The sequence below is a fragment of the Bos indicus genome, chromosome 13, assembly GCF_029378745.1.
Source record: "Bos indicus isolate NIAB-ARS_2022 breed Sahiwal x Tharparkar chromosome 13, NIAB-ARS_B.indTharparkar_mat_pri_1.0, whole genome shotgun sequence".
Lineage (NCBI taxonomy): Eukaryota > Metazoa > Chordata > Mammalia > Artiodactyla > Bovidae > Bos > Bos indicus.
The window spans coordinates 57,098,823-57,124,892 of record NC_091772.1 but is presented as its reverse complement, the minus strand read 5'-3'; the positions used below and the strand labels follow the sequence as shown (position 1 = coordinate 57,124,892).

The 26,070-nt window shown below is 49.8% G+C and overlaps 1 protein-coding gene across 1 annotated transcript; it reads left to right on the top strand.

Moving 5' to 3' along the window:
* EDN3 (endothelin 3) lies at positions 1-24,889 on the top strand. Its single transcript, XM_019972106.2, has 5 exons — positions 1-468; positions 1,065-1,353; positions 20,330-20,506; positions 21,571-21,651; positions 24,382-24,889. Exons 1-5 carry the CDS (start codon positions 417-419, stop codon positions 24,419-24,421), a joined length of 639 nt encoding a protein of 212 aa, XP_019827665.2. The 5' UTR covers positions 1-416; the 3' UTR covers positions 24,422-24,889.
* Positions 24,890-26,070: the final 1,181 nt, after the last annotated feature.

Here is a 26,070-nt window from a genome sequence, read left to right as displayed (position 1 = left end):
CAAACCCGGCCCTGCGCGCCGCCCCCACCCCTCGCCGTGCTGGGTGCGCCGCGGGCCGCTGTGCGACTAGCCGGTTCCCCAGCGCCTGGGAGGCGACCCCCGTGCGCCCGGGGTTCAAAGGCCCCCGCGCTGCAGCTCCAGCCCCTCCGGGGGGCGGGGAGGCGAAAGGGGTGGTGCGGGAGCCAGAAAAGCCCTAACCCACAGCCGGCAGCCCTGAGCCGGGATGGGCAGCGCGCTCTGAAGTTTGTGACGGTCGCAGCCGACTCCTGGCCGCAGCCCGGGACGCGGCGAGCCAGCGGCCGGCCTCGAAGCATCTGCAGTTGGAGGGTGAGGCCCACTGTGCCCGGTCCGAGCGCCCTTTGGCGGCCACAGGCGCCCGTCCTCCGGCGCGGTGCGCCCGCGCCCGATCGGGGTTCATGGAGCTGGGGCTGTGCTTCCTTTTCGGGCTCGCTGTGACCTCCGCCGCAGGTAAGCGGGCCGGGAGGCGCGCGTCTCCTGGCGCGAGCGCACACACAAAAGGACCCCGGATCGGGGGCGCGGGGAGGGTGCCTCGCCGGGGGAGCGGCCTGGAGGCCGGCTAGAGGGCAGAAGCTGAGGGCACGGACCACCCCGCGGGCCCGGGAGGTTGCAGCCCACACGCAGGCAGGAGACCTGGGGCCCGGGCCCGAGTTGGTCAATTTTTCATGAAGTCGGGAACTTTTCCAAAAGTTTGCAAACGATTCAGAAACTGTGCAAAATGACTGCAAAGTGTTCAGAAAGCCTGCACAATGCTTGCACGTTTTCAGTGGGTGCAGATGGCTTGCACGCTGTGCAGTAAGTGAGAAGAGCTCCCCAGATTGTCACAAAGTGTGCACACAACTTGCAAGCTTTTCAGAAACTGCTGCACATAGCTTTGCAAAATTTTCCGAACATTGGGAGTAGCTAGGAGACTTAACAAAAAAGTACCCTTAGCTTGCAGACTTGGCAGAAAGTTTGATAGTCCCCTTCCCCAGGTTCTACGGGATGGTGGGTGTAAGGGTCTGCATTCCTAGGAACTCAGGAGCCCCTCCATCTGCCTCCTGCAGGATGGGTGCCTCACCCCCAGTCTGGGGATGCTGGCAGGAGCAGCATGCCCCGGGCCCCCTCTGCAGCCACATCGGAGGAGGACACCAAGGAGACTGTGGCCACCATGGCAGCCCGGGGTCCAAGCCCCAGAAGCCCTTGGCGGGAGCAGGGACCAAGTCAGTTCGGGAAGCAGGGGGCCGAGGGGGTCCCTGTGCACCACCGAGCCCGGCGCTGCACATGTTTTACCTACAAGGACAGAGAGTGCGTCTACTACTGCCATCTGGACATCATCTGGATCAACACCCCTGAGTGAGTCAGCCCTGGGGGGAGTTGGCCCGGGGGAGGGGAGGGGTGCTCCTGGCTAGGACCCTCTCTTCACACTGAAGGAGGACCTAGTTCCTTCTGAGCCCAGGCAGCCCACAGCCCACTTGGCACAGCCTTCAGCCCTCCTGCCAACCCAGGTCAGCTCTGCAGGTCAAGGGTGTGACTCTCATCTCCTCTGAGGGCCTGGCCTGGGAGAAACCCAAGCCCAGAGTGTCTGATCTGGTCGAGGGGTGAATGAAATGAGCCAGCCAGAGGGATTAGACACCTGAGAAATCCCTCTGGGGGGAGGAAGCCCCGAAAGTTACTCCTGCCCCCGGGCCATGTGGGTCCTGCCCCTCTGCTGACCCTGCCAGGCTCCAAGGAGTTTCAAATTCCTTGAAGGCAGCCTGTTCTCTAGGGAGTGCAGGGGTGGGCTAGGCAGGGCCTAGTGAAACCTCCCCCACAGGGTGACATTCCATGGAATTCAGGCTCCTTACCTCCTGGGTGGTGAGCCCACAGTTCCTCCTCTTTCCCATGTCACCCCTGCACCCGACAGCTCCCCTTCTCTCCTCCAGTCCGTAAGAACTCTCTTACTGCAAAACTGAGACAGTGCCACCTGAGTCCCTCCTGGAGTCTCCTTAATGTAAAGTCGCCCCTCTCCCGAGGCTGTGGGTAATGACTCAGCTCAGGAGCCCCTTCTAAAGAAATATCCTCCTGCAAACTGTGAAGAGGGCTTGACCTCAGTCTGGTCACCAGGCTTTGGAATTTGCTTTCCTGGTCTCTAAAATCCAGGACTTGGACCAGACGTCTCTAGGTGTCTCTGGGTATTCTTGGGATACCTTGGGCATCCTGCTTAGCCTTTCCAGAGCCCTGGGCCTGGACAGGCAACTTTGCTTCAGTGTTTGGGTCCCCTTGATCCAGGGGTTCCTTTGTCCCCGAGCCATGTGACCTCTGAGCACCCTGGGTGACAGCTTGATGGGCCGCACATACCTACCTTGTTTTACCGATACCCCAAGGATGAAGTGCAAAGGAGACTGAACCTAGGGGGTCGGATATCTTTCAAAACCAGGTCGTGAGTCCTCTGAGTACATCTGGTCTAGAAAGTCACCTTGCTGTCCTGCATGGCAGGCAGGACTGGCTCCACTCAGGAGCCTGGACACGTGTACAAGGTCCGGGCTCAGAAGGACCCTCACAGTCTAAAGTGTATTGTTGATGTCTTGAAATGCTTAATACTTTTTACATTCAAGTATAGTTGATGTACAGTATTGTGTTAGTTTCAGGTGTACAACACAATGAAATGCTTAATATTCTTTGAAGCAAGGGCTCTACATTTTCATTTTATCCCAGGCCATCCAATAGAGAGCTGACCCCAATGCCAGAACTTGCTTGCTGGGTTATGTCTGGTCGGCACACAGAGGGAGGGATGACCAGGCCAGATCTTAAAGAGAGGTGTGCTGGGGAGGGACTCCTGGACAGGCTGCCACTGACAGCCTTCTATTCCCAGACAGCTGTCAGCGTCACCTTCTCCTGCGGTCTCCATCACCCTGACATTTATCCTCTCTGATTCTTATCCTCTTGGCATCGTCCTCTGACTAAATTAGCTTCGCAGAACCCAGGGCAACCTTGGCAGGAATCCCCGGCTGTGGTTCTAGAAGGAGAAAGAAGAAAGCAAAGCCAGTTAGGGGAAGGGACTTTGCAGAGGATAGGAGGGGAGAAAGGAGAGGATATTGGGAGACCACCTTAGTTCTCTGCCTGTTGCCAAGCTCTGAGCACTCGCTGCATGGAAGCACTCACCCCATCCCCATGACCTGGTAGGAATCCTGTCTTCCCCTTCTGAGCTGTCATGTGTGACCTGAGATGAAGCCATGGGTCTTTGGCTTTTCCCAGGATATCCAACTTGCTAATGTTCCCCTCACAACTTGATTTACCTCTTCCCTTCTTCCCAGACCCTGATTCATTTTAAACACTAGAGGGAAGGATTAAATATGGTGTTTGGGAGTTTCATGAGCTACCCTGGGAAACAAGAAGTGACAATAGCCAGACTTGAGCATTGTAAAGTCAGACAAGCAACATAACCTTTACACGGAAGATGTTCCCAGATGGTCTTTCTCTGCCTTCCTTTCTTTCCTGTCCTCCCTCCTTTGCTCTTTCCTTCCTTCTGAAAATTGTCTGTTGCTGTATGGGCAACTTCACTGGCAAACTTTAAAACATCTTGGACAAGATTGCAAAGTGAGAGAGTGGGCTTTAGGGAACTTGGGCTTTCAGAGAAATGGAAGCATCTGAAAATGACTGGAGTGAACTAAAGGGCAGGGTGACGCACACTGAGGACTGAGTCTGCTTCCCACTCCCTCCCCAACCTACCATCAGAACCCTATGTCGAGGGCTCCTCTCTCTTAGCTGTCACCCCTCTTCTTCAGCAGACCTTCTTCATCTCCTGGGACTTCTCCAGGTGTGATTTGCATCCTGTCCCCACCACTGGCTGTGCTGGGAGACCACAGGAGTCTGGGTCTTCATGCCTAAATTGAGAGTCTGGAACTTTGGGTGATTTTCAGCTTCTAGTGTCTTTCCTTCTACTGCCTTCCAGTTGCACGGAGGTAGAGGTAAATCCTGCTTTATCTCAGAATGATGCTTGGGAAGTTGCAAGGCCTTCTTGGAGAAGGTCATTTCAGCTGCATTTAAGGACCTGCAAGCTGCTTAAGGGGGGATGTTGTTCTTGCATCTCATGTGGAAAGTTAAGGTTCTAGAGAGCAGCTGCTCCCAGAGGTGTTTTCCAGGCATGAGATCCACGTTCTCTGGTTTCCCCACATCCTTCTAAGCACTTAGCTTTTCCAGATCTGAGCTTGATCTGCACCCAGCACATAGTAGATGCTTAGTAATGCTGGTCTTTGCTGTCACTGAGGTTCTATCTGCAGGACTTTCTCCCACAAATGAGGTGTCCTGTCCCAGAGGTCTCACATCCCTAGAGACATGTGCAGGAATGTGGATTTTTCTGGGGCTGTTGCTCATAGCTTCCATTGTTTCCTCCAGAAGATCTCAGGCCCCGAAGAGAAATGAGCCAACTGCATCCCGGGCAGCTGCCTTCTTAGACCTGGGGAGGTGCGGAGACGGCTGTCCGCCCACGAGGCGAGGGATGTTCATGGCTCTCCTTGGCCCTGTTAGGAAGCCACCGCGCCTGCCCCTACCCCCAGCAAACCCACCATTGCCAACGAAAACAAAACCCCACCTCAGAGGAAATACTCATCTCATCTCATGGTCATGGAAAATATGCTAAGAATAAGATCATAAGGAGAGAAATAGGGACAAGAAGGCCACATACTGGAGAAGGCAATGGCACCCCACTCCAGTACTCTTGCCTAGAAAATCCCATGGATGGAGGAGCCTGGTATGCTGTAGTCCATGGGTCGCTAAGAGTCAGAGACAACTGAGTGACTTCACTTTCAGTTTTCGCTTTCATGCATTGGAGGAGGAAATGGCAACCCACTCCAGTGTTCTTGCCTGGAGAATCTAGGGATGGGGGAGCCTGGTGGGCTGCCGTCTATGGGGTCGCACAGAGTCAGACACGACTGAAGTGACTTAGCATCAGCAGCAGGCCACATACTTACATCCCTATGCACTCGGGGCTGTTCCACAAGAATACTTCAAAAACAGGAGTGTCCTGTGACATGGTGAGGGATTGTCTCTGTTGGGGTTTCCAGAAAGACGGAACTAATAGGATGTGTATATATAGATCTCTATGTGTATATAAACACACTACACACACACACAGAGGAACTGATGTTTCAGTCTGCAGTCTGAGGCATCCTGAAGGCTGAATTCCCTTCCTACTCAGGGCATCTCACTTCTCTCTGTCAGAGCCTTCGCCTGATTAGATGAGGCCCACCCACATTATGAAGGGTAATCTGCTTTACTCAACATCTACTGATTTAAATGTTAATTGCATCTGAAATATACCTTCCTGGCAACATCTAGACTGGTTTTTGGTCACAGATCTGGGTACTGTGGTCCAGTCAAGTTGACACATACAATTAACCATCACAGAGTTCTCAGTGCTAACCATACTCCACAGCAGGGCAGCCCCTCTGCACCTGCTACCATCGATCCACCTGCCTGCAGAGTGAGACCACTAGCTCTGACAGCCGATGAAGCCGCAGGGCCCCCAGCAAGGAGCCCCGCTCAGTCTCTCCCACTTTGTTCCTGAGAATTGAGTGGACCTGCCATCTGTTAATCCCTCCAAGGATGCAATGACAGAGGCACTGTGATGCTGTGACCGTGACAGTGTTTCCAAACAAAAATCTGAGCCACATGGTCTGACAAGCAGGAATGTATTTCTGGAAAGAGCAGTGCAGGATGCTTGGAATCACGGCTGTGGTGGAAATCTGGGCTCTGTAGACTCGTGAGAAGACTCCAGCCCCAGGAGCTCTGCCCGGTGTCCTGTTTGTGATTTGCTGCATGGCCTGGGGATGGTACACCCTCTCCCCATGCCCCCAGGTAAGGTGCAGACATCAGTGTGACTCTAGGATGGTGACCTAACAAGGTGACCAGCCTGGCCACACTGACTCAGCCAGCAGGAACGATATTTTTCCCCAAAGAAGAGGTGTAAAAATAATCATAATTATTCAATATATTCTCCCACAGAAAGGCAACAATTCGACAGAGTCATCTTTGCCCCTCCTGTTGTTCAAGAGAGGTATGCCACATGTTTCTAGGGAGGGGACATTTTAAGTTTGAGAACATCCCAGTGGAATGGATGGATCTGGTTCTCCAGCCTCCCGCTGATGTGGGAATGGCTGTCCACCCACTGTGTGATCACAGGGATCCCAGTAACAATCATGTGACCCGCAAGTCAGGACTGGGAGTACTGTTGCTGGAGATACAGCTTTTGAGGCAGAGGGATAGTCTTTTGAGCATGATCATGATCTTGCAGGCAATGGTCCACACTGATGTTGGCCATGACTCCTGTGAGTAACGACATGTGAGGATGACACGAGAGAGTGTGCGGAGTGTGCTCAGCACAGTCTCTGAACTCTAGTGGGCTCCGTATCTCAAGATCGCAGGACCATGTGGATAAGTGTACAACCCTGGGGGCTGCATAACCTTCCCTGCCACTCCACACAGTCTGTGATTGGAGGAGCCTGGGACGAAGAAGCTCAAGTCCTGCCGAAGTCAGCTTCCTTGGACCCTTAAACCATGGTCTTACCCAGCTTCCTGCAGTAACACTGAGGAGCTTGCACCTGGGTACCCCAGTTCCTCCCTACACCATGCCTCTTGGTGGGTGATCGCTTAGCATTTGTTCTGCATCAGGTTTACAGACCCTGGGAAAAGGTGTGTCTGGCTGACTGCCCTGCTGATAAGCAGCTTGATAAGCACCCTGGTGGCCAAAGGTTGTCCAAGCTTGATGAGATTTGGTCCTGCCCTTTTCTGCCCCTCCTTTGTTGTTTGCTTCCCTGGTGAATAATTGGAATGTTTGGGGAAAGGGGCATGGTGTTCTCTGAAGGCATTGCTAAATAAGCAGGTGGGTACAGTAACAATGGGGGTGGGGCGGGGGAGGGCTGGGGTGATGTGGCAGCGTGGTAGGGTCTGGCTGTGCTGTGCTCAGTCGTTCAGTCGTGTCTGAGGTTGTAGCCTTTCAGGCTCCTCTGCCATGGGGATTCTCCAGTTCAGTTCAGTCTCAGTCATGTCCAACTCTTTGCGACCCCATGAACTGCAGCATGCCAGGCCTCCCTGTCCATCACCAAATCCTGGAGTTTACCCAAACTCACATCCATTGAGTCGGTGATGTCATCCAGCCATCTCATCCTCTGTTGTCCCCTTCTCCTCCTGCCCTCAATCTTTCCCAGCATCAGGGTCTTTTCAAATGAGTCAGCTCTTCGCATGAGGTGGCCAAAGTACTGGAGTTTCAGCTTCAACATCAGTCCTTCCAATGAACAACCAGGACTGATCTCCTTCAGGATGGACTGGTTGGATCTCCTTGCAGTCCAAGGGACTCTCAAGAGTCTTCTCCAACACCACAGTTCAAAAGCATCAATTCTTCGGCGCTCAGCTTTCTTCACAGTCCAACTCTCACATCCATACATGACTACTGGAAAAATAATAGCCTTGACTAGATGGACCTTTGTTGACAAAGTAATGTCTCTGCTTTTTAATATGCTGTCTAGGTTGGTCATCGGAGAAGGCAATGGCACCCCACTCCAGTACTCTTGCCTGGAAAATCCCAAGGACAGAGGAGCCTGGTAGGCTGCAGTCCATGGGGTCGCTAAGAGTTGGATACGACTGAGCGACTTCACTGTGACTTTTCACTTTCATGCATTGGAGAAGGAAATGGCAACCCACTCCAGTGTTCTTGCCTGGAGAATCCCAGGGACGGGTGAGCCTGGTGGGCTGCTGTCCATTGGGTTGCACAGAGTCAGACATGATTGAAGCGACTTAGCAGCTTAGCAGCAGGTTGGTCATAACTTTCCTTCCAAGGAGTAAGCGTCTTTTAATTTCATGGCTGCAATCACCAATCACCATCTGCAGTGATTTTGGAGCCCCCCCAAATAAAGTCAGCCACTGTTTCCACTGTTTCCCCATCTATTTGCCATGAAGTGATGGGACTGGATGCCATGATCTTAGTTTTCTGAATGTTGAGCTTTAAGCCAACTTTTTCACTCTCCTCTTACACTTTCATCAAGAGACTCTTAAGTTCTTTTTCACTTTTTGCCATAAGGGTGGTGTCATCTGCATATCTGAGGTTATTGATATTTCTCCTGGCAATCTTGATTCCAGCTTGTGCTTCTTCCAGCCTAGCATTTCTCATGATGTACTCTGCATATAAGTTAAATAAACAGGGTGACAATATACAGCCTTGACGAACTCCTTTTCCTATTTGGAACCAGTCTGTTGTTCCACATCCAGTTCTAACTGTTGCTTGCTGACCTGCATACAGGTTTCTCAAGAGGCAGGTCAGGTGGTCTGGTATTCCCATCACTTTCAGAATTTTCCACAGTTTATTGTGATCCACACAGTCAAAGGCTTTGGCATAGTCAATAAAGCAGAAATAGATGTTTTTCTGGACCGCTCTTGCTTTTTCGATGATCCAGCAGATGTTGGCAATTTGATCGCTGGTTCCTCTTCCTTTTCTCCAGGCCAGAATATTCGAATAGGTTGCCATGCCCTCCTTCAGGGGATCTTCCCAACCCAGGGATTGAACCCAGGTCTCCTGCATTGCAGGTGGATTCTTTACAGTCTGAGCCACCGGGCATGTCAGGATAATTTGAATGATCTGCTTGGAACCCCTTTGTTAAATGATGAAATCTTAGTAAGGCTGAGTCCCAACAGAGCAAACACAATGCCTTGCAGTCATTTCTCATTGTACACAGCACCTGGGTCTCAGGACCCAAGACCTGAGTGTGGGCCACCAGGAAGGGATCCCAGGGAATAACTACAGAATCTGTTTACCAAAAATGGTAAATACATAAGAACACATAAAAAAAGATGGTATTGGGACTTGCCTGGTGGTCCAGTGGTTAAGACTCCCGCTTTCAATTCAGGCGTTGCAGATTTGATCCCTGGTCAGGGAACTAAGATCCTATACATCGTGGGGTGCAGCCAAAATAATAAAAAGAGAAGACAGTATCAGCCAGACTAGAAATGATCTTGAACTCAGTTTTCTGACTGATCATGTTTTTACTCTCTGAGTCATTTCCCTCCCACGTAACCCTCTCCTGCTTAGAAATCTATACATGTTTACATTCCAGTTTTGAGTTTGGGTAGCAGCAGCTCAGAACATTTCACGGCAAGATGCATTTTTAAAGTTTGATAGCCGTGAGGCTAAATTTCAGAGTTTATTGGCAAGGTCAGCTCACGCAAGGTGACCTCCTGGTTGGGTTCAGTTGGACCTAACGTCTTCTTTTCTACCCCAGAATAGATGTGAGGAGGTGAGATGTCTGGGGGCAAAGATGGGTTCATTGAAATGCTGCTGATCCCGACTGGATAAGAAAGAGACTTGAGGCTGGAAAGCAGGTTGATTTGCATCGAGGAGATCATGACCCTGTGTGCCCCTGAAGGGAGAACTTGGATTTTTGCTAGACGAAGAGGATGTTGCAACTAGGAACTTGGCCTTAAATTTGAAGGCAGATGAAAGGCTGTGACATCTCTGGTGTGGTTTGTTCCTGCAAGAATTTAAAACAAAGGAAGCTGGGAAGCAAACAGTGCTTTCCTTAGGGGGGCCCCACAGCCGGTTGGAACTCACAGGCTTTGTAGCGCCAGATCGCAATCCCGTCTTGGATCCACAGCATCTCAGCAAGTTTGATGGGGGCTGCCTGTGCTCCACTTCCTCCCTCCAGGTAGTCCCCTGTAAGCATCGCTCAGCTTTGGAGTACATTAGAAGTAGATTTACTGTTTAACAGAAGGAAATAACCCTCTCAGTCTAAGCCATGTTTCGGTGGAAACAGAATTCCTTAAAACGGGACACACACGTGCGCACACACAATTTCCCTCTATTTAGGACAGGAACCAATTTTATTTAGAAGGAAAATAAATCTAGGCAACGGCCACAATGTAGATAAGCTACTGGTCCAGACAAGGTTCCAGGGGCTTCTAGAGTCCTGCTGCCCCACCAAGCCCCCAGGAACGGACAGCAGAACAGGGCATCCCCACCCTTTCTCGTCTGCCCCAGTTTGGAGTCTCGGGAGAGCCAAGAGCATTTGGAGAACCTAGCGATGTTCAGAGTCCTGGAGGCACAGGTCTTCCCTTATTTTATGACCTCTTAGGGCCAACTGAGCAGGAGGCCTTAATAAACAGTAACTCTAGAATGCGGCAGCCAGCGAGCCCTGTGCCTGGCTCAGTAATTTAAAAAACAGAAACAGATTCATGCACCCATGAGAAAGGCTCAGAGGCTCTCAGATGTGGCCAAGGTGTTGCGGTCCTGTGCTGCTTGGTGATGGCATGAATGACCCACAACTTGGGGAGCAGTGAACAGCTTTGCCAAAAGCCAGAAGCAGGTCGGTGAGAGAGCAGAGGTGTCTGTAGCTTTTCTGGGTTTTTCTACATCTGATTTCCACAGATTTCTTGTAGGGTGGCAAGATAGGGTGAGGCTCGTGACATACTCTTTCAGGAGCAAACTTGAAGGGGATGCCATAAGTTAAATGAAAGGGAATGCGATGTTTTTTAAAAATGATAATGAGTGCAGAAGTTTCATAATCAACCAAATACCAACATTTCTAATAAAGACAGGATCTGACTCTGCTTGGTTCTTGTTTTGGGATAGAGCCTGTGTCTCTAGAGGGACTTAAGTTTTCTTAGCTCGAGGTAAGCAATCAAGTGATCAGAGTGACCACAACAATGCAAAAAATTAGATTAGGAAGAAAATGGGTGTCTTTATTTTTGTTGCCATGGCAAGTATGTCTTCATTCAGTAAGGTTTTTCCATTCTAAAGATGAAATCTTATGAAACTTAGCGAGGGTGTCTTCTTTCTGCTGCTGCTGCTGCTAAGTCGCTTCAGTCGTGTCCGACTCTGTGCGACCCCAGAGACGGCAGCCTACCAGGCTCCCCCGTCCCTGGGATTCTAAAGGCAAGAACACTGGAGTGGGTTGCCATTTCCTTCTCCAATGCATGAAAGTGAAAAGTGAAAGTGAAGTCGCTCAGTTGTGCCTGACTCTTAGCGACCCCATGGACTGCAGCCTACCAGGCTCCTCTGTCCATGGGATTTTCCAGGCAAGAGTACTGGAGTGGGTTGCCATTGCCTTCTCCAGGCTCTTCTTTCTGAGGGTTGTTTAAAGGGATGTGTGATGGCGTCTGGACTTTTTTTTTTAATCCCCCTACACATACCCCCATCCTTAAAAAAATACCTGCTCCTTATTTTACTCCTTCTGTTTCCACTGCTGGTAACTATTTTGAGCCACATCTGTCTGCAGCTTTGCATAAAGTTATAATGAGCCTGTGCCAGACAGACGTGGATTGCTCATGCCCACATTTGACCTGGAATGTGTTAGGGTCACTGGGGGTTGGGGAGGGAAACTAACCTCACTCACATGGATGCATTTGGGTTATAGCAGACAGGGGGGAAACCAGCTAACCTGTTGGATTCCCTAAATGGCTTCAGTTGCGAATATTGCAGGCATTTGTTGCCCTAACTTCTTGATTATTTTTTGAGCTGTCACTCTTGGAAATCCCACCCCACACACAGCACACACAGAAGGATGTTTCTGTTACTCTCTGTGGCTTTGACCACTTGTGCTTCCTCTAAATAGACTTCATTCAGAGCCCGTGTGCCTGTGTGAGGGGAGGAGGCTACTGTGTTGAGGGACCTGATGGCACGATTCAATCTTTGGCTTTGGGATTATTTCTAAGCTCAGTTATATGGCGGTAGGATGTGGAAGAGTCCTACTCTTTGGATGAAGCTTTCTGAAAACAGTGGGTAAGATCCTGGGACTCTCTCCACTTAGGGGTAGGTAGGGACCCCACATTTCATTGTGGTTTCATTGCTGGAGAGAAGCCCTACTCTAGCATCTGTGCTATTCGGAGATGCTCAGGTGTAACAGTGAGGGCATATGGGAATCTCTCCATGGAATTTGGAGTTGGACGGAGCCTTCAGAAATCCAGCCCTTTCATTTCTCAGCCCCAGAAAGAAACCACTCAGCCAGGGCCTCTCTGGGAGCTAGTCTTCAATTTGGACCAATATCCTAGGTCTGTCAGCCTAGGGAGGCCTCTGGTTTTGTCTCTGAGACTTCATCCTTCCAGGCAGCCTGGTTTTTCCTCATGTGTCTGCAGAAGTTACTATCAAGATGTGGTATTTCCATTTTAAGTGATCTAGAGACCATATTCCCTCCAGGACAATGATAGTAGAAATCCAATACATCAGCTAAGAATTCTAAACATTTGGGAGATTGGGTTTGGAATGAGAAGTAATGGCCAATTAAGACCTCCTTCCCTCTCTCCTTCCCTGATAGCTTCCCTGATACCTTCCACCTGCAATGCAGGAGAAAGTGAAAGTGAAGATGCTCAATCGTCTCTGACTCTTTGCGACCCCATGGACTGTAGCCTACCAGATTCCCTCCACCCATGGGATTTTCCAGGCAAGAGTACTGGAGTGGGTTGCCATTTCCTTCTCCAGGGGATCTTCCCAACCCAGGGGTCAAACCTGGGTCTCCCACATTGCAGGCAGACGCTTTACCCTCTGAGCCACCAGGGAAGTCCTGTTCAATTCCTGGGTCGGGAAGACCCCCTGGAGAAGGGATAGGCTATCCACTCCAGTATTCTTGGGCTTCCCTTGTGGCTCAGCTGGTAAAAAATCTGCCTGCAATGCGGGAGATCTGGGTTCAGTCTCTGGTTTGGGAAGATCTCTTAGAGAAGAGAAAGGCTACCCTCTCCAGTATCCTGGCCTGGAGAATTCCATGGACTGTTTAGTCCGTGGAGTCGCAAAGAGTCGGACACAACTGAGCAATTTTCACTTCACTTTCCTCCCCTCCTTTCTTCACGTAACAGACCCTTGCTATTGAGATGCTGTAGTATTATTATCGGAGAAGGCAATGCAACCCACTCCAGTACTCTTGCCTAGAAAATCCCATGGACGGAGGAGCCTGGTGCGCTGCAGTCCATGGGGTCGTTAAGAGTCGGACATGACTGAGTGACTCCACTTTCACTTTTTACTTTCATGCATTGGAGAAGGAAATGGCAACGCACTCCAGTGTTCTTGCCTGGAGAGTCCCAGGGACGGGGGAGCCTGGTGGGCTGCCGTCTATGGGGTCACACAGAGTCAGATACAACTGAAGCGACTTAGCAGCAGCAGCAGTATTATTATGCACCTGCTCTGAGCCAGGCACTGCCTGGGCTGCCCTGGATGCTGAGGTGGACAGGCAGAGGTCAGCTGTTACGTACCCCAGGGGACAGGAAGGAAGCCACACCTGCAGCCCAGGTGAGGAAACACCCCTTCTTCTTGGGTCCGACTGATGGGGGTCAATGATCTCTTTGAAAATACATGTAATTCTGGTAAAATTCCCCAACAACCAAGTCCTGGATAAACTCATGAGTTGTGGGTTGCTTTCTTTGAGTGGGGGATGGGGGGGATATCTTTAAAAAAAAGTTAACTACCAACCCACAGCATGTTGCTCACTGTTTTGATATTTCTAAATATTCTGGTCATTGGCTATTCCTGAGGCTGCAGGAGGACTTCCTCCTTTCGTGGGTGGTGGAGGAACAGTCTGCCTTGGGGGCCTCCCACTTAGAGATGCGGCAATTTTCTGCAGAAGCAAAGCTGCAGATTGCCAGTTCCCTTTATGTTGTTTGTGAGCAGGAAGATCATGTCGTGTTCTTTAGAACCAGAAAGCATGTGTTTCTGCTTGTACAATGAGGTCACTGAGGAGATGTATTTCCTGGTTATTTTCTTTCCTAGAGGTTGGAAGGGCACCCAGTGGTTGTCTGGCATGAGGCCTGTCCCAAGCCAACTTTCACAGGCATTTGATGAGTGGACAAGGAGTAAATTCACTGGAGGACAAGCCTCCTGAGGTGGTTAGCCAAGTATCTCTGAGCATCATGAGGTCGTATGCTTGCTCCCACCTGTCCAAAGGACAGTGTGATCCAAACCAAACATTTCACAGTGGGCACACCTGGGAAGAAAGGACTCCAGCTAGCTTTGTTGGCTGTGTTTTGTCCTGAATTGGAACACATTCTTTTGTATTTTGTTGCAATGAAGAAAATCTCTACTTGTCCTTGGCAGCTGCAGAGACTCCTGGTCTTTCTATGAAACCCAAGAGATCATGGTTGCATCCATCTTGAGAGAGTGAGTTCCAGGGTCAGCTTGAGGTCACTGGTTGCAAGCAACAGAAACTTAAATGTAGCTCACACAGCACAGGAGTTTATTGGAAGGACATGGTGTGATCTACCACCTGGAAGGGAGGGAGAAGCAGGACCAGGCTTAGAAAGAGAGAGAAACCAGGACAAGACTGGGGGTCCCAGGGCACAGACAGACAATGCAGGATGCTTAGTAGCAGCTCCAGACTATTTTCTTTTTTTTTAATTCTTGGTTGCACTATGTGGCACGAGGGATCTTAGTTCCCCGACCAGGGATCGAACCTGTGTCCACTACAGGGGAAGCTCAGAGTCCCAACTGCTGGACCACCAGGGAATTCCCATCCAAACTATTTTCTGACCTCGAATTGGTTTGCTCAGGTGTCTTGGGAAGGAGAGGGTGCCATGAGCAGCTTGGGTCACCTGATGAGTCTTGAGGTGTGGGAAGGCGAGATACAGTGATTGACAGTCTCATCAAGACCTCACACAGGGAGAGAGGGACCATTCCCCAGGGGAAAGACAAGAGATTGGATTCCAGGAGACGAAAACAGCCAGCATTGAATTCAGGCTCTAGAGAATCCTGGGCTTTTAAGTTTTTCAAGGCGGGTGATTCTGTCTCTGAGCTATTGTTTCCTCCTTGTCTCTATGACTATGTGCAAAGTGGAAGTGGGGAGGGGCAGTCCACTAGATGTTTCTTGCAGTTAATGGATGCTTTTACAGGTCTTTGAATATTCAGTCACTTTCTGTAGTTACTTCATTCTGTCTTATTCTTCTAACAGAGTTCCTAGTTCACACTTTTTCCTGATTAAGTTTTACAAAGACAGTCAATGAAGCTGATCCATGTTTTCTTCCTTGCCCAAGAAGGTGTTTCAAAACTTGAGAGAGCAACTGAGTGGTACCTTCTAAGGAAGAAATTTAATAAAATCTGAAATTGAGCCTTAGTTAGAAAGCCTGTTGGAGTCTGGAAGTTGATTCTCCGGGGAGCTGTGAGGGGCAGTATCTGATGACCGCTGGTGCCTGGCAGCTGGGGGGCCCCCACCGTCTGCCTGCCATTGGCAAACAGTTGTTCCTCTTCCTTTCGGCTGCAGGACCGGTCAGCAGCGTCGTGCCTCCTGTACGATGTGTCCCAAAGACGGTCCTGACCTTGCTCTTCCGTTTCAGAAGGAAAACGTGAAGTGGAGGAGACAGCATCATCTTGGCATCTGAGTGTGAAGTGAAAATGTTGATTGTTGAGGAGACACCAGAACCTGGGCTTTTTAGAGTTGAAAATGACAACAGTTTGTAAAAATAGTAGCTGGTGCTAATTTTATCACCATGTCACATGATCTGTCTGGCTTTGCTTTATGGAACAAGCCACTAGAGCAGGGATTGTACCCTGAGATGCCCATGAAGGCCAGACAGGTAAGAAAAGCACAGGAGTAGGGACTGGGACCAAACAAGAGTGTTTGAGCCAGGCTCTGATGGTACCACTCAGCGGCAGACAGCTGCTGCTATGTTGGAGTGTGGGACTGGAGTGAGTATAACTGAGAGAAGATGGAAATTGGGATATTTGTGTGAAATTTTCAAGTTAAAAAAAAACAACAAAAACACCACCCTCTTGTGATTGGATGAAGCCTACAGGAATGCCAATTTTCTAACCTCTGCACTAGATTAAACTGTGTGTGTACAGGGCCATGGGCCCGTCATGAATCATCAGAAGTCTAGTCCAGGCCCGTACATTGGAAACCACTCTGCAAATATTTGTTGAGTACTATTCAGTTTGGGGTGGGTAGGTGGGGTTATGAAAACTGGGCTTTCTAGGACAATTCGATCGACTTTGCTGAGAATTTAGAGTCTGGCTGGGTGATGATGCAGATGGAGAATGAATACAGGAGATTTGAAAGTTTAGTATTTACTAACGTTTATAAATGGGAAATAAGGAACACTGTGATAAGTATGATCTTGGCATCACCATCACTGATCAAATAATGAATGTTCTGAGCATACGCTGAGGACAATTTAATATCAAAGACACACAACACTAGACATTGCCAATGTGATTGTTTTGGGGTGTTTTCTTTTGTCTAAGAGCATTTGGACTGATCTTACCTGCTTCTCTTTTGTTTGGAGTTCTGTATTATAACTGGAACATGAGCAGGTTGAAATGCTGCCTACTTTTATAAAGAACTGTGTTCTTTAAGCCCCACTGTAGAACAGGAGGCTAAACCACAGGTCAGACGGTGTGCTGGTCAAAGTTCTCAGCCAATTTAACTTCATTTTCAGAGTTCTTTCATTAGTTCCTTCCAATTCACCGTTCAAGAGACATTCGTTTCTTTATCATTCAAGAAATGACAAAGGTACCAAGACAACAGCTAAAACATGAGTGCTTATTGGGCAGACAATGTAGAAAGATGGCCCAGCCAAAGGAAGCCTGACAAAGAATGGCACTGCTGTGCCAGGTGGCATTCTGGTTCCTTCTTACTTGTCTTTCTTACTTAGTCACACATCTTAAATGCAGGGCTGGTAGATAGGGTTTTTTATGCCCGGTACAAAACTCACTTGAATTCCCAGACTAAAAAAGCAACAGCAGTAGCCACATTCATTCACTGCTAGGAGCTCTTTGCTAAGTACTCTTCATGCAGTGCAGTGTATCATTCAGTCCAACAACTTTTGTAAATCAGGAAACTGGAGCGGGTGGAGTGATCATCATGTAAGTGCTACACAGCGGGATCCAGGTAACCTTTCTCTGTGCTCTGTGTACCTTGTACATACCTGTGCATATTGGCTGGTGAGGTTTCTTTATCCTGTACTGTTTTAATACACCAGTAGTATGTGAATGCCCTAAGGCCTTTCTGCGTCCTCATCACACTTGGCATAATCCCAGGGAGATACAGGCAGACCTTGGAAATACTGCACATGTGGTTCCAGGCTACCTCAACAAAGTGAAAAAGCAAGTCACACGAATTTTTTGGTTTCTTAACACTTATGAAACTTTTGTTTATTCCATACTGCCATCTATTAGGTATGCAATAGCATATCTAAAAAATGTACATCCCTTAAAACTACTTTATTGCTAAAAATTCCAATCATCATCTAATGCATGTGGCCACAAAACCTCAATTTGTAAAATTCATATTATCTGTGAAGTGCAGTAAAATAAGGTATTCCCAGATATAGTGGATGCTTGGCAAATGTTAGAAATTCCTTGTAAGGAATTTTGTGGTTGTTGAACATTGTAGGTTGGAGAGAATCCAGTCTTACTGGTCTAGTTTATCTCACGCTCAACAACCAGTTACTTAATTAATAGTCTTCATTTTCTCAGCTTTGTGCTGGGTCCACAGCAGGTGCAAAAGACGGAGCCCTGTCTCCTACTCTCTTGGAGCTGGTGTCCACTCTCAGAGCTGGACAAGAAAGACCCCTGCCTTGGTTCTGTGGGGTAGAGGGCGTCTCTGACCCTCCTCTGGCCCTATCTCCTACCCACTGCAAGGAGTCTATGGGACTGAAAGCCATATGCCCCTTCTTCTAGACCATGTACGGAGTATTTATAACCCTGGAATCCCCCCTCCTCAGGTGTCTCCGAGCCCACTTCAGGGTCTGACGTCCATGGACAGAACAGGGCTTAGGGCACATCTCCCAAGGCCTACAGGGCAGCCAAGGCGCAGCTGCTTGCAGGATGGGGGTGGGGGTGGGTGGAGCTTGGGGTGCACTTGGGATCGAGCAGGATGGGAAGCTGAAGTGCCGAATCTCCCAGTGCTGCCATGTGGCAACACAGGACTCCAGGGAGCCCCAGAATCCTAAAATCAAGTTCTGATTTCCAAGGTATTCTGAAGCCAAACTCTTATTTAAGCGCTTATCAGATTTTAAAAACCTTTAAATTTTCAACCTATTCGAAGTGCGCCTTCATTGGAGCTGGAATTGCTATTGTGCGGTGCGGAGCGGAGGGTGGGCCTAAGGTGGGCAGGACCATCTCCCAAGTCCTTTGGTTCTCAGCTTGCATCACCTGCTACCGGCTCCTAGGTCAGCCAGCAGAGTGCACACCTAGAACACCCAGGCTTGGAGCAGGGTTTTCTCCCTCCATGAACATTCCTGGAAAGTTTCAAGGGCTCATTTGCATACTAGCTCCTCCCACTAGGCTGCTGGGAACGTGCTTAGCAGTTCTGTTAATGAATACCGGGTCGCCCTGTTTCCTCACTTAAAACACTTCGTTTGTGAAGTTGACTGGCTCTGAGCACACACATGCCTAATCAGCTGACAGCAACTTCAAAATTGCAGGTCTTGCTGTTGATGGAAAAATGGGAGCCGTGGTTGTTAATCCTTGTGTGTAATTTTCACCAAGAAATGGGGGCCTGGGTTTAATGTCAACACCTAGAGATTTAATGTGGCCCTATTACTAGAAATCTATACCTTTAGCCAAATCCTGCCTCCTCACAATGTCGGTATTGTCTTGCTACCCTACCCCTACCATTTCCCATTCCTGAGAAAAGATGAGGTTTTAGCAAAGGTTCCACTCAGAATAGGGCCTTCCCAGGCAGCTCAGTGGTAAAGAATCTGCCTGCCAATCCAGGAGACACAGGAAACTAGGGTTCAATCCCTGGGTTGGGAAGATCCTCTGGAGAAGGAAATGGCAACCCACTACCGTATTCTTGCCTGGAGAATCCCATGGACAGAGGAGCCTGGTGGGCTAGTCCATGGGGTCGCAAAGAGTCATACACGACTGAGTGATTGAAAACACGTGCACAGCTCAGGACGGGAAGGGCCCCTGCTTGCTTTCTCCATCCTGTGAGCACAGACTGCTCCGTACTGGGCCTGCCTGGATCCAGGAACCATTTCATAACTAACTCGGGTAGGAGCGAGTGGGGAGAGGGGAAGAGAAAGAGGGTGGGGGTGGTTATGTTCTCAGCTCCAGTCTCCAGTCCAGCAGGGAGCAGGTTTCTCCCAAGCATCAGGTCAGGATGAGGCACCCCCCACTTTGTCCTCACCACCCCCAAAAGGCACCATGGCATGTGTTTTAAATTAAAGGAAATTCAATTTGATGTTATTTTGAAAGCATGCAGAGGATGTCAGAACCCCCTTTGAGGTGGCTGATTGGTGATACTTCATGGGGCTCACAGAAACCAAGGTGGTTAATCCTGGGGACTGGAAGGAAAGCCAGAATTTATTGGAAAAGTAACTTTTGGCCACGTGTGTTTCCTCTAGCTATTATTAATCTGCCCCAAATCCTATTCAGTAGTGCTAATGAATTAAGCAGCCGCTTTTAACTTTTTCCCACTGAATTGCTTGGTAGTGTCCTCCCATCCCCGGAGAGCACTGGTTTGGATGGACATGAGCATAAGAAACAGATTAAACATTTATTGTTTCAAGTGACACCGCCACCCTCATGCCAGCTCCAACCATAAATGAAATGGGTAAATAGTTTCAGGCATTTATTTCTTCATAAGAAGACTTTTCCCAAAGCCACTTCTGTCTTTGGCTATGTATCTCTCAGGGCACAGAGGCGTCCATGTCTGCGTCTCTAAGGAAGCCTTGTTCCAAGGCCACAGTGTGTTTCAGCGGCCAGAATTGAATTTGTATTCCAGTTAGCACAGACTACACATTTGGTGTATGCACAGAAGAAATTCAGTGCCTGGCGGGGCAGGGACAAACCAGGCTTTGGGCTGCGGGGTAGGAAGGCATCGTACTGGTATGGATGACCAGGCTCAGGTGCTGCTGGCTGAAGGATGAAGACTGGGATCAGCATTTGGGCCAGCAGGAATATCCATGTCAGGGGTTTGGATGCAGGAAGGGGAAACCAGAACTGCCCTGCAAGGATCCGGGATGGGAGGCGTGCTTGCTGAGGTTAGGTCTTGAAAAGACTGAAAATGCACACACGCACACACCTGGCATTGCTGGCTCCTGCCCAGAGAGGGCTGGCTGCTGGGAGGGTGCAGACAGGCCATCCTCCATCCTCCACCGGGACTTCCCATCTTTCCAACCCTGAGGCTCCAGCGCACTGCCTGGGGCTTAGGGGAGAGCAGGAGACAGGGAGTCGGGGTAGTAGGGGTGAAGGGTTCACTCCAGAAGCTTTCCAAGGCTCAAAGCCTGGGGAGGGTGTGGATCCCAGATCCTGGGACGTGGCTGCAGCGCATGCCTCACCCATCCTGTGCCCACCATCTCCCATCCCTTCGCCAGCTCCACACCTGCCAGCGCCCAAGAGCGAGGAGGCCCAGGAGTGGCCCTGACGTTGCTCTTTCCTTTGCAGACGGACTGCGCCCTATGGACTGTCCAGCTACAGAGGCAGCGGAAGCAGGGGCAGGAGGTCGGCTGGGCAGTTCCCACAGAGCCCACAGCCGGTGAAGGGGACGCTGCGCTGCGCCTGCACGGAGAGCGATGACGACGCCTGCTTGCAGTTCTGCACCTGGTCCCTGGCTGCCCGCGGGTATGACCCCTTCCCCTGCTTTCCGCACTTCCAGAGATCCTTGCCCTAGGCAGTGTGGGTACAGGAGGGCTTGGCTTGTCCTGGGGGATACCATTTGACGTGCGGTGAGGGTGGGGACCGTGCAGAGGGGATGTGGAGCCCCGGCTCCTGGAGGGCCGTGGGCATGGTATCCCATCCCCTTGCTGCCTTTCAGAGCAGAGCCGCGGCCTTGTCTGGTCTCCAGAGGTATTTCTTCTGGATTGCATAGCAATTTGCCAAAATCTGAATAAGTTGCTAACTCTTAAAAATTAAAGAATACCACTACCACCCCTACAAATGCACATTTTTAGCTTCTTCAAAAGTAACAAATGGGAGCATCTGGTCTCACCAGCCCACATGCCCTCGCGGCCAGATAGGCTGGTACCGAGTGAAGGCCACAGGTGAGATGTGCAACGTCCATTCACCTGTGTTCCTCATCGTCTTACTTTGTGGCTGCCTCCCCCGTCCCTGAGTTGGAGACCCTGTAGTCTCCTACAAGCAACTGGAGGAGCTTGTGGGTCAGTGTGGACTCAGATAAATCAGCAGGCCCTAGGTCTGCCCTGTCGTGGCCATTTAAGTTGGGTTTTACCTAATAGCCATTCCTATTAATGCTCCTCGCTCCTGTTTTTCATTAATTTGGGCCAAGACCCCGCCAGGCAGAGCTACCCTGCTGAGCCTCTTCTGAGAGCCGTCGCTGGTGGGATGGCACCTCCAGGTGCTTCCTGGGCAAGTAAGCACCAGCAGGGGGGCTCTTTATGCAGCAGGTGCCACCCCAACCAGGCACCCAGGGCCTGCTGTCTGGAACCCCCAGCACAACCACAGTTTTCTTCTTGGCTCCTTAATGTCCAGTGGATAACTGAGGAGTGTGGGTGGAGGCTGGATTTTAGTGGGACTCCACCCCCGTGTGCTCAGCCTTCGGAAACTACCCGAGAGGCAGTCCTGCGGGACCATGCTTATACTGGTGGAAAGACAAGCCTTACTGGATGCTGGAAAACCAGCCACATGGAAAGTAGGTTGACTCATTTGAACTGGCTCTCTCCCCACAGGAATTCAAGGTCGGCAGAAACATCTGACAAAGAAGTGGGAAAGCAGACTGGTGGTGCCCTGGCGGGCGTGCGTCCGAGGAGGTGAAGTTGCTTTCTGAGTTGCTGCCCCTTGGGTGGCATGGAGGACATGTGGGGTACATTTGGTCTGTGCAGGCGGCTAGCGGGAACCCCACTGCATGTGGGGGTGTTGCTTTGTCCCCTGGGATCAGAGCAGCCAAAAGCTGTGGACAGCCTGCTCTCTGTCTTAGGAGCTGACCTCTGCATTCTCTGTAGCTTTTGAGCAGTGATGTCCAGCCCTGGATTTCACCAGGTCTGGATCAAGCTCACCAACCACTGCTTCTTGGAGTCCCTGCAGGCTCATCTGCTGGGGCCCACATTATGCTTCTGCTCCCATAGCAAAATGTGATCTTTAGAAAAAGAATCATTTCTTCTTTTCAGCAGCTGATTCTGGACAGAGATGAATTACAGCAGCTGGGCACCAGGTCCTCCAAGTCCTCCAGTTCATTTTATAAAATTTTTTAACCTGTTTGTGGTTTTTGTATGATCCCAAGGGCTTCTAGCAGCCCAACTGGGTTTATTTGTCATTCTATCAATCAGAAATTATTATTAATGAGTTGTCTACATATCTGCAATGGGATGGTAATTTATGTTCATAGCAGTGGCCTGGAGGGGGTTTGGGTTCCTACATGGTTTGATCAAGGGAGGGTTAAACCCTTCTGGATATATACAAGACATTCCAAATTGGTAGCAGATTGCTTCGAGTCATCTGGAGAGGACTCTGTCAGCATCCACAATAAAAACGCAGAGAAGTGGCAGAGGCAGACCCTGGAGAGGATGAGTTAGGCCCCCACCAGTCCCCACTTTGCCTCTTTTTCCTCACCCCAAACCCAAACCAGTCTCAGTGAGGGAGTAGTGTGATTAAACCATCCACCTATTATGTCATTTACTCAATTCAGCAAGGATTCATTGAGCACCTGTGAGGTACAGGGCACCATCCTAAATGCTGGGGACACTACTGAGAATACGGCAAAAGTTCAGCCTTCCTGGCACTTAAATAGTGGGAGGAGCAGATAGCAAACCAGTACATAAAACAGAGCAGGGCATGTGAAGGAGAGCAGGAGCAGGCTGCGGGTAGGGAGGACTGGGGGTGGTTGCAGGTGGGGTGGTCTCACTGGCCAGGTGACAGTGGCATAAAGACCTAGAGGAAATGGGGCAGGGTGAGCCAGAGTGATGAGGAAGGGAGGCTTTCAGACAGGAGGGTAAGCGCATAGGCAGTGCAGTAGGAACGTACTGTGCTGGGCACGTTCTGGGAAGGCAGGGGAGGCCAGTGCTGTTGTCATTGTCCTGGCTTGATGTTCAGGAGGTGAGGACATTGGCACAGATGTCCCACCCGGGCCCGGAAAGGATCTGCTTCTAGGCTTTACAACGTTGCTTGTCAAGCTCCTGTAAGAAGCTTTACTTGGAAAGAAAAAGTCTTTCCTTATAAGCATGGTCCTGACTTTCTTGCAAGACTGGAGTTAGTCATCCCTAGTTTGACATTTTCAGAGTGGGACTTGCCACGGTCCTGAGTTTGTGATCCTCAAAGATGGGACCAGGCTGCAATAGAGAGAGAGCTCCCAAGGCTCTGTTGGCAGCGATGACTGGGTGTACACCTTCAGGCGAATGGCAGGCTCTGAAATTGCCAAGAAGCTCTGCCAAGGAGCTTGTTCAAAACAAGGAATAGGCTGAAGAAGGATGGGGTGGCTCCCTTTCAGGTAGTGGAGAGCTTGGCTTTTGTTATAGGCTTCTTTCTTCTCTTTTGCATATCCCTTCCGCCTTTTCTGAGGTAGGCTGAAGTCAAGGCCAGACAAAGCAAGTAGGCTTTAGACCTCCATCAAAGTGGACGTCCCCGCCCCGTGGTCTGCCTGCCCCTCCACTGGCCCTTTCGGGAGCTCCCTGGGGAGAAGGGCCTGCAGCAGGAAGACCTCAGTTATGGCTCCTCCTTGGTTCACATTTCCACTTCTTTGAGGAAAAGAAATGAGTTTTGCCTGGGGGAGAAAACCCACTCAAAGGGTCCTCACTTAACAATACAGCCCTTTCCCAAGAATGCCCCATCCAAAGACCCCAGCTTCCCTAATGGGTAAAACGATCCCAGCTGTGCCTCAGGGCCCGCAGCCCAAGGCTCCGGTTTCACTCAGGAAATTGTTTTTGGAGAGGTATGGCATGTCGCAAAGCCACTTCTCTCTGGGAGTGAGTGGACCCCAAGCTAACTCTTTGCAAATGTAAACCCATGTCCATCTGGGAACAGATGCAGGCTCCGTCGGAGCATGTCGACGTCCGACCCATCACAGGGGGCAGGCACCAGGGGTGAGCTAGCAGATCACAGCTCTACAGGAGTTGATGAGTTTGAAGCTTATGGGATTTAGACAGACATTTTCAGCTGTGTTTGGTACCCACTAAAAGAATACATCTAAAAAAGAAAAGGAAAGGAAGAAAGAAAGGATTCTTGATGTTTGTGATAAGAAAAGGAGGAAATGAACACCCTCAGGTGTTGAACCCCAGGCCGTGCAGCAGAGGGACTTCTGTGCCCTTTGCCAACAGGCACACTGATGAACCATAGACCTGGTTCCCTGGAAGCCGCTGTGAAGGCAGCCCCAGCACAAGGCTATTTAGAGTGATATTTGTTTTCAGGAAGAAATGTGGATCTTTGGGGAATGGCTTCAAAATAAGCTACAGACACAAGCGCTTTGTAAATTATGTAAATTTCTATTTATCTATATAATTGGCAATAACTGGGAATTGTAACGCCTGACAGTTCGCAATCTCTTTCAGCTGCGCTCTAGTGGCTACGCTGAGATTACTGAGCAGCTGAAGAAGACGGTGTTTTTCAACCGCAGGGAGGGGGAGAGGCCGCCCATCCCCTCTCCCTTCCCCTGCCAAGGTGCTAATGCAATGGTGGATGCTGGGGTGTTAGCCTTGGCCAAATGCTAAATTCTCAATGAGTAGTATAAGGTACGAATGTGAATATTCATCATACGGAAATGGAAAGGACTGATGTGCCAGCGAGATGGTATACAGTTTCGAGAAGCGATTATTTATTGTGAAACTGGTCTCTACATCAACTCCTTTCGGTGGATGTGTTCGCAGCAGAATCTCTGTACATAGAGATGTTAAATTCTGTTCTGAATCCCAGCTTGTGTTCCTTAGGGCTTGAATTATATTTTTGTTAAACGCCTAAGCACCGTTTGGCTCTGTGGCAGGATGGTATCTCGGAAACGCATTCATTGTGCTAACACTCAGAAAATACTGTCAAATGCAAAATAAAAAAATCTCAAAGTTTGCTCTGATTTGTGGGTTTTTCTGGCTGGTGTGATACACATTGTTTCACATCAGCTTTCTGTGGGCCCTGGGAGAGGACGGAAAACAGTTCCAGTTCCAGAAGCAGATTCATCTAAAGTCAGTTATGGAGCAAGATGAGCAAGGGGGCTGCTTGAATTGTAAGGAAGGAGCAGATCTGGGGGACTGTCTGAGGAAGATAAAACATTCAAGGTGGTTGGGAAGAGATATATTTGGGGGAACGATGGCTCCTTCCCCTGGTGCCACCCTTGTCGGCTTCGTAGCGATGCACACCTTTGTCTTCTGGCCCCACAGGCACAGAGGTATTGAGCAGGATCCCAGGGAGAAGACAGTCGTAGCCAACAGTGGACCTTCGCATTTTATTTTGCCTTGCTACTCATGATCCTTGAGTAGCATTTTATTTTGCCCTGCTACTCACGATTCTTGAGAATTAAAAGCCAGAAGTGACCATGTTTGCTTGATCTTCTCTATCAATTACAATGTTTTTAAGCCTCTGAGACTTACAAGACATCTGGGGGGGTGGGAGTGCCAGGCTCTTCTCCCTTCCTTCTTTCTTTTGAGTCAAGCATTGGAGACCATCAGGGAATGGGACTAAGAGACTCAGCCAGAGAGCCAGGAGAAATCTAGTATTCTGGGGTTTTGAGCACATCTAACCTGAGAAAGCCCAAGAACTTCTTGTTTTAATTAAACAAACTTTAGAGAGTTTCGACTTTGATGAACTGATAGAATTGGGTACTGATTTACCCTTCAGGCTGTTCGGCAGCACGGGAGGAGCTGCCAGTGTTCATGGGAAGCACTCCTCCTGGGCTCGAGCCCTCATAGCTGCTGCAGACCCAGAGAGGAGGAGAAGGGTCAAGGAGTGCCAGGAGCTGGGAGACAGAGAGTCCCAGTGCTCCTGGGATCTGTGTGGAGGTCTAGAAGGAGAGTCCATGGAGTTGTGTGTGAGATGGGCTACAAGGCTTGCAGGATCCAGTGCAGAACACCCATGCAGGACTCCTTGTGAAACCATGGGTACGCATTAGTTAAATCCATTACACCTGTAACCTGCCTTCACACATCAAGGTCATTTAAATCATTGCTTGTCCTCCAAGGGGCACCTAAACAACAAGATATTTGCATATGTCCCAAGAACTTGGAGTCAGCTGTGTCTAGTTCAAGCTAAGT